This window comes from Chlamydotis macqueenii, chromosome 2 (genome assembly GCF_036417535.1).
Source record: "Chlamydotis macqueenii isolate bChlMac1 chromosome 2, bChlMac1.mat, whole genome shotgun sequence".
Classification (NCBI taxonomy): domain Eukaryota; kingdom Metazoa; phylum Chordata; class Aves; order Otidiformes; family Otididae; genus Chlamydotis; species Chlamydotis macqueenii.
This window is the reverse complement of record NC_141557.1, coordinates 159695747-159715657: the sequence shown is the minus strand read 5'-3', so window position 1 is coordinate 159715657 and position 19911 is coordinate 159695747. Positions and strand designations below refer to the sequence as shown.

Sequence of the window (19911 nt, the reverse complement as noted above, 5' to 3'; positions counted from 1 at the left end):
CTGTCTTTTTCCAGATTTCCTTTTTTTTTTGTTAGAAATTATACTTCTTAAGACTGATAACTGTGAATGTTGAGTTTATGTAAATTGGATGAATTATAATAGTAAGTCTGGGTTTTTTAATGATAAAAATAAGCCTAAAAGCAGTATACTGGCACCTTGTTATTCAATACTTAGCTTACCTTACTTCACACCTTGAAAATGGGGCTCTTGATGGTCTCAGTCGTCATATCAAGGCTGAAACGTTCTCATTATTCATATTATCGTCTAGCAAATGAGTGAGGAGCTTCTGATGCTTCTTGCGTGAGTGCTCTGGTTTATTAGTCTTTCATCTTTCTTCTAATTCATTCTTCCCTTGACAGTGCTCTAGAAGTAAAATCCAGGTATGCGTGTAGTTTTTCCAACACTTTGAAATAGTGTCTCTCCAAAAGCGTCACCTGTGTTTGTGAAGGAGTCTCTGAAAAACAGGAACGGAGCAAGTAAGGCACGTTGGGGTATGAATTTTGACACGTTTCCTTGGGCAGGGTGTCACCTCGACCTCCGGTGTCTGGCGGTACCCTCTGTAACACACCTCACCACGCTGCAGAACCTCCCTAGTAGGAACCTTGGGGCTAGGGAGAGCGTTCTCGTATTGGTATGGCTTCTGTCACATTTAAAAGTGAGCAAGTGGTGGGAATGGTGCAGGAGTGCTTGAACAAGGAGTTAGGGCAACTGAGTCACTTTGAACATAGCAATTGTGTTTTACAATTCAGGCTCATGGTTTTTTCTTTGCTAGAAAAGAGTAATAAGGCTCTATCCTCTCCTGTCAGCACCAAATTCAGAATTTTATAACTACGCTTCACAGCTAGTTGCTAGTTTTACACAAGATAGTTTGATTTTTGCTTTCTTAATTTGACGCAGTAGTCCAAAAAGTGAATTCAGATCAACAGTTGTAATATTTAGTTTTTTTCCCTTCAAGTTCAGTTCCCATCCCTCAGTTCCATGGTTAACGCATACATAGCTGGTTTATGTGTCAAAAATACAGGCTGACTGCTTATCAGGTCAGTGCTGCTGTTTATTAAACAGTACTTATCTCCTTGAAGCAGCACCCTGCCCTAAATAAGTTTGCCTAGGGAGTTGAGCCAGAAATAGCTTGCAGTATTTTTTCTTTGTTTTTAAATTATATTGTAAAAAAAAAAAAAATACAGGTCAGTAGTAGTCCTGCTTTCTGAACAAGGTGGTGGGGTTTTTTTTGTTTGTTTGGGTTTTTTTTTTTTTTCTTTCCCCCCTCCATCAGACATGCAGGTTGTAAAATTCTGCAATCACACCTTTCCCCAGGAGCCTGTGCTTCTCCCAGTGCTCCACGTTATTCTCAAAACTTAATATATGCCATCATTTTTATTTACTATTTGTCACTAAAACTCCAGTGGAGGAATGTAATGATGATGTTCAGCAACATGTGTTTGCGCTGATCCCCAAACACTTACAGATATGGCTTCATTACGCCCCTGTGAGAAGTCGTAAGTGATCCTATTTTAATACAGCAGGATGTATTAATTACAAAATCACTTAATTTTGTATTATAAACAGCTTGAGGAGGGCTTCCCCCCTCCATGGTGCTAGTCTTTGTACTTCCAGATCTTGTAAACTTTTTTTTTTAATATTTTTGAAAATTAGTTGTGACATACCAAATCTGGCACAGAAGAAGGAAGAGCAGGGGAATTAGGATGTGGTAGTATATAGAGAAACGTTAGAAAGCATAAAAGTAGACCAGAAAGGGAAATGCTTAATACTGATGAGGTAATTGACCAGGTAATAGTGGTGATGCGATATCTAATGCAGCTGTAACACTGGGTGTGGATAACGAGAAACAGAGATGTTCAAACCCGAATGCCAGGAGCCTGGGCAGAAGATAGCACCAGCCACTCAAAAATGTTTCCATAGGAATCATATGGAACAATGCAAATAAAAATAAAAATCATAGAATAACATTAATGACTAGGACATAGTTTTCAAATGAGAATGTTCTGTTACAAAAGATGGAAATAGAAATAAATGCTTTAATGCAGTGATGAGTTGTAAAGCATTAAGCAACAGAATGACTGAAATCATAGATGGGAGCCAGATTTCTTTGGGAAGAGATGGTGAGATTCTGATGGAGTAGAGGTAGATGCTTGCTGCAGCTCCTCCTGATCTCGTCTGGAGGTGAACAATAGAAACCTTTGTCATATGGCGAGTATAAATATTTGTGGGAGTAATTTTTTATATTACTTTCCAGCTGTAGTGGTAATGCTATGAGTAACTTTGTTAATTGTCATATCCACAATAAGTGTTCTTTCCAGTTAATGACCCAGAAACTTTGTGCATTTGTCATACCAAGCAAGGGGATCTGGTGGCCGCAGGGGCCACCTGAGCAAGTTAATCACCTTCAGAAACATATTTGAAGTCAGCAGAGGTACTGTAAATGTTAGGAAAAGATGAGAAATCCATGTCTTAGAAGTCAAGATGTGCAAGAATTTAAAAAAGAAAAAAAACCAAACCACAAATTACCAAAGGCTGATCGAAATTAGTCAGCTAAGTATTCTGGCTTGTCTTCAGGGGTGTAAGTGGGAAAGGTCAGATGCAGAGGCAGATGGGCTGCTTGCGGTGAGGACTGGGCTATAGATAAGAGTCTAGAGCTATTGTGTGAGCACTGAGAAAAGACTTTGCTTCGTTTCTTGGTACAGGTGTTGACACTGCAAAGGCAAGCTATATAAATCATAATAGTATTCAAATGAGAATTACTGTATTTCCACTGAAAGCAAAACTGAAAAAGTCGGTGTACTTACACCAGGGAGACAGAATAGTCTTTTATCACAGAAACCTGAAGTTTTAGGTCATGGAAATGCAAGTCTTTAGCAGCAAGCATCTTTAACGTATTGGTCAAGTTAGTGTTGGAGTTCTGTGGCAGTGGTACTACAGGCGAAAGCAGTTTAGGGCTCGTTCACTCGATGTTTCCAGTTGAGAGATGAAAGCATCAGTGCGGTTGTGCTGGACCCTGATGGGACCTCCTGTAGAATAACACTTGACTTTGTTCAGGAAAGATGAGCTGAAAATGCGTGAGCTTGAAAAACGACTGGAAGGATGAGAATGAAGCCTAATTTATGAGAAGAGGCTAATAGAAGTAGTATAACCTAGAATTAAGGATTAAACGGGAATTTGGTTTAAATCTAAAAATACAGTAAGGCGTACTTAACGTGAAGAACGGTAAATATAATTTGAAAATGAATAAATGAGTGTAAGGATGTTTCTGAGCTTTAGAGCATCACAGTTCTGGAACAGCTTTCCGGTAGGGAAAGCGAGGGTGGAAAAGTGGTGACTGATGTGTTTTAATGAAGGAATGTGCATTGGTTCTGGTGCTAGCAGAGGACTGAATTTGAGAGTCCCAGGAAACCACACCTGGATTCTTATGTAAGTAAGGAGAAGCCACCTGGGTTATTTCAGATGTGAAGATTTTGCAGCAAGTTATTATTGCTTCTGGAGAGAAGGGTACTGAGAAGATGACCACAGAGAACCTGAGTACTGATGCTGCAGGAGTTTTGAGTAGTTGAGTTGGTCCCTTATGCACTTTGTGGATTTTTAATGGAATTTTGTAGATTGAAACAACAGCAAGTTGTCTGATCTGCAGCTGGCTTTTCAGCTCAGTAATACAGTACAGCAGGAGTAGACTGGTTGCTCTGTTTGCTTTCTGTTTGAAGGAAGCAGTAGGATATAGTTTAATTCCAATACGTAGCGTTTACCAGAGAGCTGCAACGTGTCGGAACAGCTCCTGTGCTGTATTCCCCACGTTGGCAGCCCGTGCAGTGTAGTCGTTAGAGCAAAATGTGTTTAGCTGAAATGCACACATTTTATTTGCTTTAGATGCGTGCAACTTACCCAAATGTGATCATAAAGGTGGTTTAAGTGGTAGAAACTCCATTTTATAGGTGTTTACTCAAATAAACATGGTTGGGTGATTCACTTCGGTGTCTGTTTTGAAACCAGGGTTCTTTCCTGCAATGAAAATCTGGTTCTCGCTTTCCCAACACTGCTCACTTAGCATCTCAAATTCCCGCCCCCCCTTACTTGCAGTATTGGAAAGTGCAACTGGATTTAAGATTTTATTCGGTAATCAGGGCTAGGAAATACAACAAATAGTGAACCAGCATGAGAAGAAGAGAGTCAGAATGGATTCCTGATAGCAGGGTTTTTTTTTTTTTCAGATTTTAGATTGCTTTTTAAAAGTTACTAGTTTAAATGTGCTGTGCTTCATTTGTCAAATAGCCTGTAAATTTGTTTAACTGTCAATTTGATGTAGCTAACTTATGCTTTCTCTGTTTCCAGTGCTCACACCTCCTCCACCGTTGCCACCACCAGTACAGGGATATGCCTTTAAACCCCCTCCTCGACCAGATTTTGGCACTTCTGGGAGAACAATCAAACTGCAGGCCAACTTCTTTGAAATGGACATTCCTAAAATAGATATCTACCATTATGAATTGGATATAAAGCCAGAAAAATGCCCTAGAAGAGTTAACAGGTAATACTGGGCTTTGCTTTTCCTCTGTGTATTTACACTCTTGTTTTCCTTTGAAAATGCTGGAGCCGTGTGCCAGTCTTCATTGACGGCTTGGAGGATATGTCTGTCTTTACTCATTGTTTGTACTGATAGCTTCCAAGTTGGCATATCCATCAAAAGGCATATTTTTTTCTCCAGGTCTTTCTGTACCAATCCAAGATTTCAGTGCTAATTGTCCTTAATTTTGATAGAACTTGTCGGATGCTGCTGATCAAAGCCACTGGTGACAGATGGATAAACTGTATTAACCCTAGTGGAGTTAGGCCAGTATAAACCAACTTGATAAATATAATTCTTAGTATTGCTTGGTTAAATACTGGAGTGCAATTGGCTGACAAGTCCTTCAGCGGGGAGTTGGTGTTACCAGCTTATTTTCCCACCTTCCCCTATTGACAAGGGGAGGCAAATCCCATTTGTTTGTGCTGCTGCGAGAGGATCACGGAGGGACTAAATTAGGCAAGAAATTATCCTTCATCAGTAGATTCTATATAAGGGAAAGATATGCTCCTGAAACAGATAGCAAGGTGAAAACATGGATCAGTTGGCCAAGGAAACAAGCAATTAGGTCTTTCATTTTGCATACGTGCCCTGTTAGTCACAGTGTGGCAACCTCATTGACTTGAAAAAGAGTGAGGTTGCCAAAAGTGAAACTTGAGAGCAAAACTTGGCACTAACTAGAAACCACAAGTGTCTTCATCATAACTCCCTGCATCTTGGCTGTTGAGGATTGGAATGGCATGTTTATACATTCAAAAGCAAAACCTTTCCTTATTAAAAAAGGTCACACGGGTGGAATATGCTCTCATGAGCAAAGCAGAGTTTTAAAAGTCACCCAAAAAACAAACTTTTCTTAATATGTAGTAATAAACCAGAGTGCATTTTCCATTGTTATACTACAGAGTTGGTGATTACAGCATTTTCATAAAGCAGCATCACTACACTTGGCTGTCTTGTTTTTTTTTTTTTCTGTGGTGATCTAATTTTTAAGCTAGTCAAGATTGAATTTAATTTTAAAAGCAAACACCTGTAAGTGTACTAAGCTGAACTCTTCTTGCCCAAAGTGTCACTGGAATACTCTTACTGCACTGGAGCGCTGAAAAAAATTTCAGCAGTTACTTTTTCCATAGTGGGAGCCGTGAGAGCTTTGCTTTCATGAACTGATACCCCTGCCACCAGCTCCAGCTCTGACAACTGGCGTGCTGCTGACTGGTGCAGGTTGCCAGGGCTCTGGAGCTCCTCTGGGAGCCGAGTGCTGCACAGCTCTTGTGTGTTTTCTAGTTGTGTGTGATCACTCCTGTTACAGTCCAGCGTGTGCGTGCTTGCTCATCAGTGGCAGAGAGCATAATTATTAAATAATAAAGCAATTTTTCTCACTGAAAAGGCAGATTATGTTCAGGAGCAAGTTCTTTCTCCACTGACAGCTTCTGACCTGCTCTGCTTTGTCAGATTAGTCACTCACTCTGTTGTGGTAACAAGAGCAAGTAAAAATCTACATGGATTAAATGCCTTTTGCAGTAAACAAGGATGTTACAAATGCATTGGACAGTGCTAGTGCATGTTTCACAGTGCAGTGTGCGAAGAATACAAATTGGATTCTGCGTGAGTTGGCGCAGGTAGGACGCAGGAACAACCGTGGATGAAATGCAAAGAGTAAACTTGATTTTGTTACCTCACCAACCGGGGGACCTTGAAGCAGCATCTGGGCAGAGGCACACAAGCAGGGACGCAGCCACCGCGGGGCTCGGTCCGTGCTGGAGGATCACCGAACCTGCTGTTCTCACCTGTGTTTTAAGGATTCATGCAGGCATAGTTAACCACCATGGTTCGATCTTTCCCACAGCAGGACAGGAATCTCAAGCATGTTTGATAAGGTGGCTCTAAGCCCGTCACAGGTCTATGTTATCTAGACACAGATGTTCTACTTGTCCAACACACAAGAGCAAACAACAATTAGTATGATATAATGTGTTTTTAACACTCCAGCTGCAAGTCACTTGAGCGTGTTTACAGTCCTCCTCGCCTCTCTTCTGTTATTTTCCCACAGATTCCCTTCATGAAGTATATGTTTTATTTGAGCGTTTATTCTTGCTTGTGTTACCTGTATCTATACCTATATTTTTGTGTATATACCTATATTTGTCTGTATGTTTATATATATATATGTATATATAGTCAGGCAGGGTGCCTATGTCCAGTTCTAAATGATAAGTTTTTCAGCTGGCTTACACATTTCTAGTATTTTGGTTCAATAATTCAGATGTATATTTATAGTAAATAGTTTTTATCATTACTTTATATGTTGTAGCCTCTAGAAAGGATAGAGGGAGATTTTATTTTCAGTTATGCTACTCCCTCATCTGTCTCAGTGAAATTCTTCAGTTTTATTCTAGGACTTACTACAGCTTGGTCTGTGACGCTGCAGAGCCACTGCAAGGATATGTATAGTGTCCGTGCAAGTTCCGCACTGCTGAGAGATGAGCTGGAGCAGGACTGGAAAACACACAGCTGAGACAACATGCTGCTGTGTCAAATTAGTACAGTCTGGCTACAGTTCTTCACGTGTTGGAGAAAGCCCAAATCTACGTGGATGGTTAGATAGGGAGAGTGGGCAATGTGAGTTTGGTGCTGCAATGTAGATGCCCTTAATTTAATTCATGAGGACAGCTCTGACTTGTACAAGGTTCAAGATGAACTCTGCTTGCAGTCACTGGCCCCAAATTCTTGGTGTGCTTGCATGGTCTCTGTAGAATTGTAGTCCCAAAGGTCTGAAGTTAGTGAATTGGTAAATAACTCTTCTTCTAACTTCATATGGAGAAAATAACGTACTTTTCATTAAGACGTCACCACCCGCAGATGAGAAGCACCATCGCTAAATGTGGTTTGAAGCTTGAAAACCTTAATTAAGGGGAAGTGTTAATTTTTATATAAAGTAGTTCACAGTCGGAAGAAGTTGCTCAGTAAAAGAGTGGGTTTTCCATTGCTCAATCTTTAACTTAAAGTTGAAGAATACCTCCTTCCTCCTACTCTCCAAATTATGTACTTTTTCTGTCAGACGTTGCAGACCCAAGGCAGAAATTACTGGATCAAGTTTCATTCATACTTCTCAGGAGGTCAAGCAAGTTTCTTTTAATGGTCATATCTTGTCTTAAAGCCTTGTCACACAGCAAAAGAATTGTCAGTTAAACCAATCTTAATTATTTTCTTGAATAAACTCAGAGTTTCATCTCAATTTTTTTGCATTGCTATAGTAACTAACTGTATGCTGGGTTAATTACCATTGTCCATTGTTACCCTAGAGAGTTGGTAAGGAGCATGCTCCTCCAAGTTGAGGAGTATGAAATAGTCATCTGCAGCCTCTCTGAGCTGCTAGATGACAACAATAGTGAAGAAACAGTGGTTTCCTATATGTGTCACTTTAACTTCTTAATGCCCTTTTGCCCTAAGCTGTGTGGTAAGCATCCCGTAGGCAGCGTATCGCAGACCACTGATGGATTTCAGATTTTACAGCCTTGTGCTACAGATAGCCAGAAGGGTGTCTCTTTGTGACTTTTGAGCCAAAGATCTTTGGCATCAAAGGGTGTTACTGTTCCAATAGTTCTCCCATCGGCTGCTGAGCTGCTTTGCATGACCAGTGTGTAAACCCTGTGGTTTGACAAGAACTTTGTGAGTGGTTACTTCATTCATACAAATATGCAAACTAATTCCAGCAATGCTTAAATGAATGTGTATTTTTAATATGCATGGGTCCCAGTGAAGGCGCATATCCAGTTTTCTTGGATGGATCCATGTTTTGTTGCATACGTGAAAAAAAACTACATTTAAAAGTAATCTTTCTCAGTGTGATGGAAAAAGTTTGCATATCACCGTCATCATAGAACTGTCATCCTTACACTAAGGTTGTAAGCTTCGATAGTAGTTTGTTTTTTTTTTTTTAATTTATTTTTATTTTTTAAAAGCTTCTCAGACTGTGCTGACCTTTTGGTCCATGGTCCTCTGCAGAAAGAGCTGTAGGACAGGGGAGCAGAAACCTCAGGAGAATAACAAGCATCTCTTGTTTTGAGCTTGAGAGAGCACGAGCTTTCACTTTACCTCTTTCAGTAGATCATAGAAAAGAGGAAGGAAAGTTTCAATCTGAAAAAGGTAAAAATAGCTGCTTTAAGAGAACAGTTTGGTCTGTGAAAAGCTTGCTTTAATTCAGATCAGTCAAACAAATCTTGCCTTTAATACCCAACAATGGACAACCCTTTCGTTTACTTAATGCCTCTGTTCACAAATATTAGTGTTAGTGTTCCTTTGCTTCTTAATATCAAAAGCAAAAAGTTGAATTAATGTAATCTTTTTGTATTTTCAGAGAAATAGTGGAGCATATGGTTCAGCACTTTAAAACTCAGATTTTTGGGGATCGCAAGCCAGTGTTTGATGGAAGAAAAAACCTTTATACAGCTATGCCGCTTCCCATTGGGAGAGATAAAGTAAGTTTTAAATAGAAAAGTTTCTAACTGGAGATTTTAATGTAATATTTTTAGAGCCTTTCTAATAACTGATAGAAACTGGTTTTGTACTTCTGGAGTAGATGTCTCCTTCTGTTGACATGTTGCTCCCACTGTGGTTTGCTAGGACAGAAGCGTGAGCTTGTTGCCATCAAAACAGTCACTCCCCTTTCCATATCCCTTCTTTCCTCCCTCTCTTTCTCCCCACTCGTGTGGTTGCTGCTGGTTTGGTGAGCTGGATCAACTGGCCAAGACAGTGGGCAAGCTCCATACTGGCACTAGGGAGAAAGCTTGGAAAATTCATTTAAACTGCACAGGTTAAGACCTGCGAGCTTAGCCCTTTGGGTAGTTGAACAGGCCTTGCATGTTCTTTTGGCTACCTCTGCATGTGGGGTGGTGACCTCTTTGGTCACTCTGGTTGTGGGTGTGAGGTGTACCCACATCTGTGCCCACTGGTGCCTGGTGAAGCAGAACGGACTGGGTTGGAACATGCTAAGACAAACTCTATGAAATAATTGTGCTTACACTTCTGTGGTCTAGTATCAGATTGAATTTTCTGTGGCCTTTTTTACTTAGATGATGAACACTTGAGGATACAGTGGGTCTTGTTGCTCACTTAGACTACGGTGGTTCCCAGAGCCCGTTGTACCGTTCTGCTGTGGGTGCAAGGTGAGGCACACACAGTTTCAGGAGGAGACTGTCCGATCCCATGGAAGTTGATTACAACCTAACTAGACAAAAGTCAAATGTAAGGGGGAAAGGGAAATAGAGTGCCGTAGTTCAGCCCCGATCGGGACCAGACTACGCAGTCTCTCTCTCGCTCCCCCCACCCTCCGAGAGAACAGGGAAAGAAAATATAAGGAAAAACAGCTCGAGGTTTGAGATAAGGACAGGGAGAAAGTTACCGTCACGGGCAAAACAGACTCGACTTGGGGAAAAACTATTCATTTATTACTACGAACAGCAGGATAATGAGACAGAGAACAAGATAACCTCCCTCCACCCCTCCCTCTTCCCAAGCTTAACATTATCTCTACTACCTTCCCCTCCCGAGCGGCACAGGGGGGAAGAGGGAATGGTGGTTGCGGTCAGTTCATCACATGTTGTTTCACGCCGCTGCTTCATGGTCAGGGGAAGAATTCCTCACATTCCTCTCCTGCTCCGTTGTGGGGTCCCACCCCTACGCCAGAGTCCTTCGTGGAACGGCTCCAGCGTGGGTCATCTCTTCCACGGAGTTCAGTCCCTTCAGAACAGCTGTCCCAGCAGGCCCTCCACGGGCCACAGCCGCCTTCAGGCATCCACCTCCCCCAGTACGGGGTCCTTCATGGGCTCCAAGTAGATCTCTGCTCCTCCATGGACCTCCATGGGCTGCAGGGGGACAACCTGCTCCACCATGGTCATCACCACAGGCTGCAGGGGAATCTTGGCCAGGAGTTGCATTACTCCTCTCCCTCCTTCTGAACTGACCTTGGCGTCTGCAGCCGTTCCTCACAACAGGCTGGTAGATGTCTCTCAGGATATTTTTTTACATCTTATTCACTTCTCATCTCCTTTCCACTTCTTGCAGCCAGGCCGAGTCGGGCCCAGTCGGCTGCCTGGCGAGAGGCCAGAGGGTGAGGCCTGCAAGGCCCATGAGGCCTGCTCCTCCTGCTCTGCACCTCTGCCCCCGCTCAGCTTCTTCACATCTTCTCTCCTCTCTTTTTTTTTTTTTTTTTGTTTTCCCATTCTTAAATACGTTATCGCAGAGGCGTTATCACGGGACATTCTGCTACCAATCGGCTCGGCCTTGGCCAGCAGTGGGTCCGCCCTAGGCCTGGCCAAGTCCCCTGAACAAAGGGGAGCGACTTCTAGCAGTTTCCTACAGAAGCTACCACCTTAGGCCCCCCCCCACTAAACAAAACCACGACATAGAGAGATGTGCAAACTTGTTTATGTGATAAAACTGGGAACAGAGCTTAGGTCTTCCTAAATTGAGTAGCAGGGTGCTACAAAATAGTTGATGCTGTCCTTCGCTGTCTCATGTGGCATGCCTGTGCAGGGCTTGACATAGTTAATAGCTCTACCCATCAACCTCTTAATCTCATATGTGTAATTTTTATTTCCCTCAGATGTATTTAAATTAATATCATGCAGTAAAGGTCAGTAACTCCAGTCTTAATTACTTTTCAGTAACCGATAAGCTAATGTCTAAGAAAACTATAAAGGCACCATTTAAAAGTATTGGAGATTTTTTTTTCACTTTTATGGATAAAATTCCAGTTCCTACAGATTTGATATGCAAGTATTTGCTAAAGGTGGAATGATACTCAAATGCCTCCTAGGACTTTGAACAGGTCCTCCAGATGCACGCAGAGTTACCATATAGCTATAACACATTCCAAGTTGTGGATGACTGCCGATATATTCTATGATAAATATGAAGTTCTGCATTTAATAGGTAAAGGTAGGTGAAAATGGTTATCTATGGAGGATAAACTAACTGGGATCAAATTAATCCTCGGACCTGATGAGGCTTCGTGAGATGATTTGGAACTGGATGAGATGGTCCCCTCCTTCTGTTCCTTCTGTGTCTGACTGAACAGGACTCAGTTCTTGATGCTTTGAATTTTAAAGCCCACATATACTAAATTACACATGGTAAAAATGAGGTCTAGTGGCAGTGTGTCAGCAGGACATATTTTTGGCACTCTGATTCCTTCATGTCCATGCAAATGACAGGTGTAACCTGCACGTGGGAATAGACTGACTTTAATGATTTTGTTAACCATTCTGGGCGGGACGAAATTATCTAGCTGGAGCGACGATGATTTGCAAAAGATGGTCACTGAGAAGATGAGGAGAGTGTTTTTAGTAGAGCTAGCAGAAGATGGTTCAGATAGTTTTATCATTCAAGGCCAGGTTGGACAGGGCTCTGAGCAACCTGATGTGGTTGGAGATGTCCCAGCTCCTTGCAGGGGGGTTGGACTAGATGGCCTTTGAAGGTCCCTTCCAACCCAAACCATTCTATGATTCTATCTGTGCCTCATGTTTAGGCTTGCTTTTAATAAAGTCATATCTTTTCCCTATTCCTCATGGGATTTAGGACTTTTTTTTTTTTTTCTGCTGTACATATATTAATGTTAATACCCTGGAGGAAAGAGCTAATAGAGGTAAATCTTCAGCTGGTTTAAATCAAATGTGGGGAAATTTAGCTTAAGGAGGGAAATTTTTACATGGTGCTAACTTGGTTTAAGCATGGTTTAAACCAGTATAAAGCCTGTAGGTATTAGGACTTTCTTCCAGCGTAATTAGATTACATTTCTTTGAGGGTTTTTTGGCTGTTCTGTACAGAACAAATGTAGCACGTTTACTGCACATCTGATTACATTTAGAGTTATATCGAAAAGATTCATGAACATAAAATGATTAATAGGTGATCCTTAGATCAAGTGGAAGGCCACCTTTTTTTTACTTGCAGTGTGCATTGTAGCGGAAGAACTAATATTAAACAGAAGGCTGACACCAAATTGCTAACATTTTTTTTCCTTCTTGTTGCTCTTTAACTTAATTAATGCACTATGTCCTTATCTCTTGTTGGTGGTGGTTGTTCTAGGTTAAATTTTTTTTTTTTTTTGGTCCCTGTTTCCTTTATAACGTTTTTTGTTCTATAAATACTTTCTGCTTGACCTTCATGATTATCGTATCTTATTTTCATTCCTTCCTTATCGTACCTTATTTTCATTCTTTAATTCCTTCATTTCTTTAGACCTTTTGGAACAAATATGGAATATGTAAATATTAACAAAATATTTTTCTTAGTTTTTACTTGTACACATTTCATCTTTCCTCGTAGGTTCTAATAGCAAGCCCAGGTCAACTCTTTGTATTCAACTGCTACGTTACTTGTGTATTTCCCTAAAATGTCCTACAATTTCAACTCAGCTTGGATGTTTTCTCACCTAGCAAGGTTCAAGAACAACTGATAAATCTTCACATACGTCTTAATTAGAAAAACAGTAATTATGGGTGAACAGAGCTGCAGCCTGATCCAGAAACCCTACTGCTGTTCCCTTTTCAGAAGGAAGGTGTTAATCCTGTCTGTGGCCACAAACTTACTCCTCTTGACTTTGTCTGTTTGAAGTACCACTTATGACTCTGTACATGATAGAAGCAGATCTTTCTTGCCTCCTTAGCTTGAGATTTCCAAACGAGTCCATGGGAGGTAGACACCCAAATATTTAATTGGAAACTATGCTTCTGTTTTCCTCTGAATCCCTAAGAAGGAAAAGCTCTTAGATTAATAGAGAAAAGGTACATTGTAAGCTCAAAACATGATAAAATAATCAGTGTTGCGTATGTTTTATAGAGAAGGAGGAGTACTAACAATTCCCCAGAAACACATTGTCAGGTTTAATTTTTATTATTTCTAAACTGTGATATGCTGATGTGTGAGTCAATCAGACTACAGCAGCTACAAGACTTATTATTTTTAAGAACAGCTTTCAAATTTTTCCACAGGCTTAGTGATTTTTTACATCTCTACAGTAACATCCCTTTCACTTAGCTTCTTTAGCTGCAAAATTATGTCAACTGTGTTGGATTTTAGCAATGGGTCTAGCAGGTAGTAGGTTAGTGACTGACATTGCAAATTTTTATTTGGGAATAGATTACACCTGGTGAAACTGCTGGAAACCAAACACTAAATTTGGCTTTAGAATTTATTCCTAATAGTATTTCTTTTTCTTTTTCTTTTTCTTTTTTTTTTTAAGCATAAACTCTCCAGTAATGTGTAATTCAGGTGAGATACTAAAGGAAGAAAACCTGGGAAGTTTGATTCAAGCCTTAATTATTTGAGCAGTGACTCTTAATTCAACTGTTTTGAAGTGGAGTTAGACCGAGCAGCAAAAACTGGGCTAAATTTGTCAGTGTGAATTCACCATCACAGCTATGCTGAACGTAATTGGTATTTGCAGTCCAGCAATTGGAATAGAAATTCTTCAAGCCTGGGTCTTTTATTTGTACAAGAGATATGGATACGGCAACACAAGCAGTCCTGTTCTTCATCTTTTTCCATTCCATGGTGGTGAAGGAGCTTCATAAATTGAAACCAGGAGGGGAAAAAATAAAGTTAAATCTTTTTGTAGGTGAAGGGTACCAAAGTTGTTGTTAATCAGATTAGTTGCATATTAAGAGTATCGGGAATAATGGAAATCATAAAGCTTGATCTGGAGGAGGGGAGAAGTTTAAAGGAAAATGCAATTCAGGTGCAACAGACATCTTCCATCCACTGTAAATGACCTGCAAGTTGAAGACCTTCTGATGATGTGGTAGTAAAAAAGGCTTCATAGAAATCATGTAACCTGTGTCAGCTGAAAACCAGGCTTCACAGAAATCATGTAACCTGTGTCAGCTGAAAACCAGGCTTCACAGAAATCATGTAACCTGTGTCAGCTGAAAACCAGTACCTTGATCTGAGCGGCTTTTCAGCAGCGTTAACCTTCTGGGCCAGATTGAGACCAGCGACCCTGCAGTTACAAACTCCAGTTCCCATTGCTTTTGATGGCTCTACAGCTCCTTCCTCTGCCCGAGTCTCCTGGTGAATGATGTTTGTACGAGAGGAGAGAGGCAGCTGTAATATTAGTTGTGACTGCCTACTGTAAATTGTCAACTTGGGTTTTTTTGGCACATGGGAAGGCTTATTATTTGTGTTTCATCTTTCCTTCCTGTTTTTTGACTGAAGATGCTAACTGTCGTAGAAGAGCGGATGATTGCATGTATTAGTTCGCCGTTACCCGTGTTTTATTTTTGCTAGCCCACTAATTACAGTTTGTCTGTTAAGTGGATGCCTTTTATATTTAAATTGTAAGCTCCCTAGGACAGGAAAATGCAATGTTTGTGTTTATTTCCAGCACAAAGGATACCCTGAACTTGTTATTTCTTGTAGTCACTCCCAGAACTTGTAATTATTTCAGACAAGCCTTATTTTTAGTCGGTTTAAAAACTTCTGTGCTCAGACTTTCTTTGTTCTAATAAAGAGAAGAAATCTGCATTACAGGTAATTAGAAGTAATCGGCTAAAGTAATTTACCATAATGCAGTTTGCCAGTGTTTTTTAGACCAAAAATTCAAAGTAGGGCATAACAAATCAAAGGAGTGCCCCTTTGCTATCCTACCTGATAGCATCGCTAGTACTTGGGGGTCACCATTTATTCTTTCACTGGTATTTAAAAACAAGAGTTTTGAGTTGCTGGGTTTTTGTGGTTGGTTTAGTGTGTGTTTGTTTTTTCCCTTTGAAAGCTCCTTGTGGATTTTACTTTCTCTCATTTGAACTATGTCTACAGGAATAACATATAAAGCACTCTGGTGCTCTAGAGAGCAAATACCAGACATTTATTAATCTTGGCAGGTAGTGACAGACCACGTTTCATTCCAGGCATGCAGGAGCTGGTGTGAGGGGTGGTGCGTTAGTACGTGTTAGGTGTCTGAAATCAGGTTGTCGGATCTTCACTGAGACCTCCCTGTTGACACACAAGAACTTCCGAATTACAAGGTTGCCTCCAACAGGGAGATAGACGCCAGTTGGGAAGCACGCCGGCTTTTTGAAACACAGCTTTAGAGAAAGATCTAGCTGTGAAAAAAAGGCTGTACTTAATTATGTTGTTTCTTCATCATTGCTTTTTGTCTCCTCTCATACTTTACAGCGCTGTTCAGCAGAATCCATGATCCCCTCCAAGCCCCTTCCATGCTCCCGTTTAAATGGAAAGAATCATCTTGGTTTGTTTTTTGACATTGTTGCAGGTGGAGCTGGAGGTCACGCTGCCAGGAGAAGGAAAGGACAGAATATTTAAGGTGGCTATAAAGTGGATGTCCTGCGTGAGTTTGCAGGCTTTGCATGATGCTCTTTCTGGTCGGCTGCCAAGCGTCCCGTTTGAAACCATCCAGGCACTGGATGTAGTGATGAGGCACCTGCCTTCCATGAGGTGAGGAGAAGACCTTGACGTTGCTTAGGGGTTGTATTGTGACCTGAATAGCTTCAGTAGCTTTTTGGGTAGGGTGTTCTTTAATAGCTCAACCAAAATAATAGCTAGCTAGCAGATGGCATGCTCAGGCAAGAGGAATTGTGGTGCTTTTCTGCTCGTACGGTGGAATTAGTAGCTTCCAGCCTGGACGTAAGTCCCTTTCCCCACTGGTCTTCAGACTTGCTCCTTGTCCTTTATTGCCCGTTTTGTATAAAGGATACTGTGCTATGGGGGCATTAATGTCACCCAGTATAGCTACTGTTATAGAAAAGAAAAACTTGAAAATGATTTGTTTTTTTTAATCCAAGCAAGTGAGAGCTACAGCATCTGTGATCCAACCCAAGAGATACTGGTTTTAATTCTGCCATGGAACAAGTCACTTAAGACCACTGTTAAAATTACATTCAGTTGGAAAATAAAGAGTAAAGCTTAGTGGCTGAACTTGCCCATGTGAAGGGCTAAACAGGGAAAATTAGTTAAATTTATCTAAGTATCTTTAAATAGCCTTATATTACACTGACTTTATCCTCACATTAAGGATTAAAAAAAAAAAAAAAATTAGTCAAGTTTTGAAACACAGAAAATAGCCCAGACTAGTTAGTCGCACATCTTTGCTCAGAGAAATATATTAGCGTTAGTTTTGATTAGTTCAATATTCAGTGTGGAATAGAGAATTACCAAGATGAAAGATGAATCAAAAATACCAAGTTGTTCACCCACGCAAAGTTTCCATGGATTTCAGAGGAAGCTGTGCACAAGTAAGGGGAGAGATTACGACACTGTTTTAGTATCAGAGATGTTTAATTATTTTCTTAGTGGAGCATAGCGGAGTTTTTAATAGAGTACAAAAAAAAGTTATTAGTACTTTTTGTTTGGATTAGCAGGCATATTAAGGATTATTCTGAAAATAAATTTAAACAAACATGAGTAGCAGCCAGTTTCTTACTGTAACTAGCTGGATTTTGAGGGGTGTAACCTGAGTCCTAACAGGAACCTCAGACTATTGGTGATTTGAAACACTGGCATTTCTGTGCTTTTGTGAAAAGGAATTTGCATTAGTTAAGGCTTTATTGCAGTTTTTTTTTCTTTAATTTTGGGATCTGAGTTTATTTTCTTTATTGCAGATATACTCCTGTGGGGCGATCTTTTTTTACGGCATCAGAAGGGTGCTCAAATCCGTTGGGTGGTGGCAGAGAAGTTTGGTTTGGCTTCCATCAGTCAGTCAGACCTTCATTATGGAAAATGATGTTAAATATTGATGGTAGGTCCTATAAAATATTTTTTTCCTTCTTTTCTCTTTCAATGGAAAGGCAAAAATTTATTTTCATTTGTTATATTTCTTAAAAATTTACTCAGTATTGTTGTAATATAACGTTAACATTTTTGTCTGCAGTATCAGCAACCGCATTTTACAAAGCACAGCCAGTTATCGAGTTTGTATGTGAAGTTTTGGACTTCAAAAGTATTGAAGAACAACAAAAACCTCTGACAGATTCCCAAAGGGTAAAGTTTACCAAAGAAATAAAAGGTAATAATTAAATTACATAAAAGCGCTTTATTCTTTCTGATGATGTGTTACAACTACACATTCAAAATATTTTCTATAGCAGTTATCTTACTGGGAGACAGATTATCACAATGAACAGTGCACACCCTTTTTCAGCAAAACTAAGAGCCAAGAATCATTTAATTACTTACATATGTTTCAAGACTTTCAGAAGTCTGTTGATCAATTTTATATTTTAGTCTACTTGTCCTTTTTTTTCTTAGCACACTAGTTAATCTCTGTAGCTTGACAGAGTCACTTTGTGAATATAAGCAAAGTTGGGTCCGTTCAGGTAAATATGTGGCTTCAGATTTGGTGAATCACTAGTATAAAAAGTGAAGTGAGCATATCTAGTTAATTTTTGAACCAGCCACATTTAAAGCTCAGATATGCATATAAGTAAATTATCACATATTCAAGAATCTGTGGAATCTGTGTGTGCATTTTGCATGTGGCTTAATAAGCTTTGCCTTTAATGAAAGAGCTTTAGTGAAACCATGAAGGTGATTTACTCTAAGTGATGGGATGAACTAAAACTTTCTAGCACATGGATGGTAATTCATTTCAGTGAGATTAGTTACTGGCTTGTGACTTGTGCAAGCTTTTCTCATTTAAATGTAGATTCTCTTGACATACCTTAATGTTTTTTGTGCCTCACCACCACCCAGTCACTTGATCAAATGTCATGGCACAGTGCCGTGTTGGCATCTGAGAGCATCGTACTGCTGAGATCTCTTCAGCCTATAGAGCAGCAACCCTTATTGAGTCAGTCTCCTTATAAACAATTTGTCCTCCCAAATCAGTATTGCTTTATTGTATTTAGAAGTTATATTTAGTGTAGTGCTTTACTTCTCTTGAAGTACCCACATCTCTAGAGTAAAAAGGAGTTAACAGTTGAGAATACAAAAATTTCGTAGTTTTCAGTTTTGAAAAGTATTGGTAGTGCCAGTCTCAGTTCCATGACAAAGATACTCCAGTTCTAATCTGATGATTTCAAAACGTTTTAAAAGACTGGAATTTCATGGTTGTTTTGTTTTGTTTGTTTGTTTTTTTAATTGTCTGATCTTAATTTTTTTCCAATTACTGATGTCAAGGTTTTCATTTTGCAGATTTTGCTAATAATTTCATAAAATCATAGAATAGTTTGGGTTGAAAGGGACCTTTAAAGGTCATCTAGTCCAACCCCCCCTGCAAGGAGCAGGGACATCTCCAACCACATCAGGTTGCTCAGAGCCTCATCCAACCTGGCCTTGAATGTTTCCAGGGGTGGGGCATCCACCACCTCTCTGGGCAACCTGGGCCAGTGCTCCACCACTGAGGGTGCTCAGTGGAAAAAATTTCTTCCTAATATCTAATCTAAATCTACCTCCCTCTATTTTAAAGCCATTACCCCTTGTCCTTTCACAACAGGCCCTGCTGAAGTGTTTCTCCCCATCTTTCCTGTAGGCCCCCTTGAGGTACTGGAAGACCGCTATCAGGTCTCCCTGGAGCCTCCTCTTCTCCAGGCTGAACAGCCCCAACTCTCTCAGCCTGTCCTCACAGGAGAGGTGCTCCAGCCCTCTGATTGTCTTTGTGGCCTCCTCTGGACCCTCTCCAACTGGTCCATGTCCTTCCATATTTGACAAAGTGTTTTTGCATATTTAGATATATTTCATACATTTTCATACATATGTTCTCCTGGAAGTAAATTACAGTTATTCTAATATGTAATGACTGAATCAAAGAGTAGAAGGAAGGAATCTTAATGCTTATGTTCACTGAGGGTTTCTTCTGGAAACGTCATCTTTATTCTTCTAGAAGTTGTTTGGTTTCCAGTGGGCTCGGCTTTTGTGCCAGTGGGGTTTGCAACAGATGTTTGTCTTCACAGAGGATAAAGCCCCGTGGCCTCATTCCCATGGCTCCTACAGGCTGTATGGGTTTGGTTTTTTTTTTTTTTTTTCCCCCCTCCAGATTCATTAGTATGGGATGGGTTGGAATAGTTGGAGGTTTCACAGGCGCCAGAAGTTTAGACATAAAGTATAAACAAGGCTTTTTGTTTCAAGAAGGTTGCATGCCCTTTTTGTCCTTTCCCCATCCTGGACTTCCTTAGAGGTACAGAATTGGAATTCACAGAACGTGTGCTGCTTCATCTGCAAACTCTTCGGGCTTTGGAATTTTTTCTTGTCTCTAAAATTCTTTGTTGAACTTTGGCTGAAGCTTAGGGGTTTTGAATTTTAAGACCATACATTGGGGTTTTTTTGAGTTCACCCTTCGGTGCTCAGAGAATGTGCTAAATAGTGAATAGCTTTACCACACAGTTTAAGTG

At 40.3% G+C, this 19911-nt stretch overlaps 1 protein-coding gene across 2 annotated transcripts in view; it reads left to right on the top strand.

The window, feature by feature from the left end:
• The window catches only part of AGO2 (argonaute RISC catalytic component 2), a 52299-nt gene that overhangs the window by 15735 nt on the left and 16653 nt on the right, over positions 1-19911 (top strand). For both annotated transcript variants that reach the window (XM_086741320.1, XM_086741319.1), the window contains 5 exons: positions 4339-4534; positions 8925-9045; positions 15840-16021; positions 17185-17321; positions 17454-17588. In XM_086741320.1, the coding sequence (XP_086597446.1) occupies positions 4339-4534; positions 8925-9045; positions 15840-16021; positions 17185-17321; positions 17454-17588 (771 nt within the window). The remainder of the gene's footprint in view (positions 1-4338; positions 4535-8924; positions 9046-15839; positions 16022-17184; positions 17322-17453; positions 17589-19911) is intronic.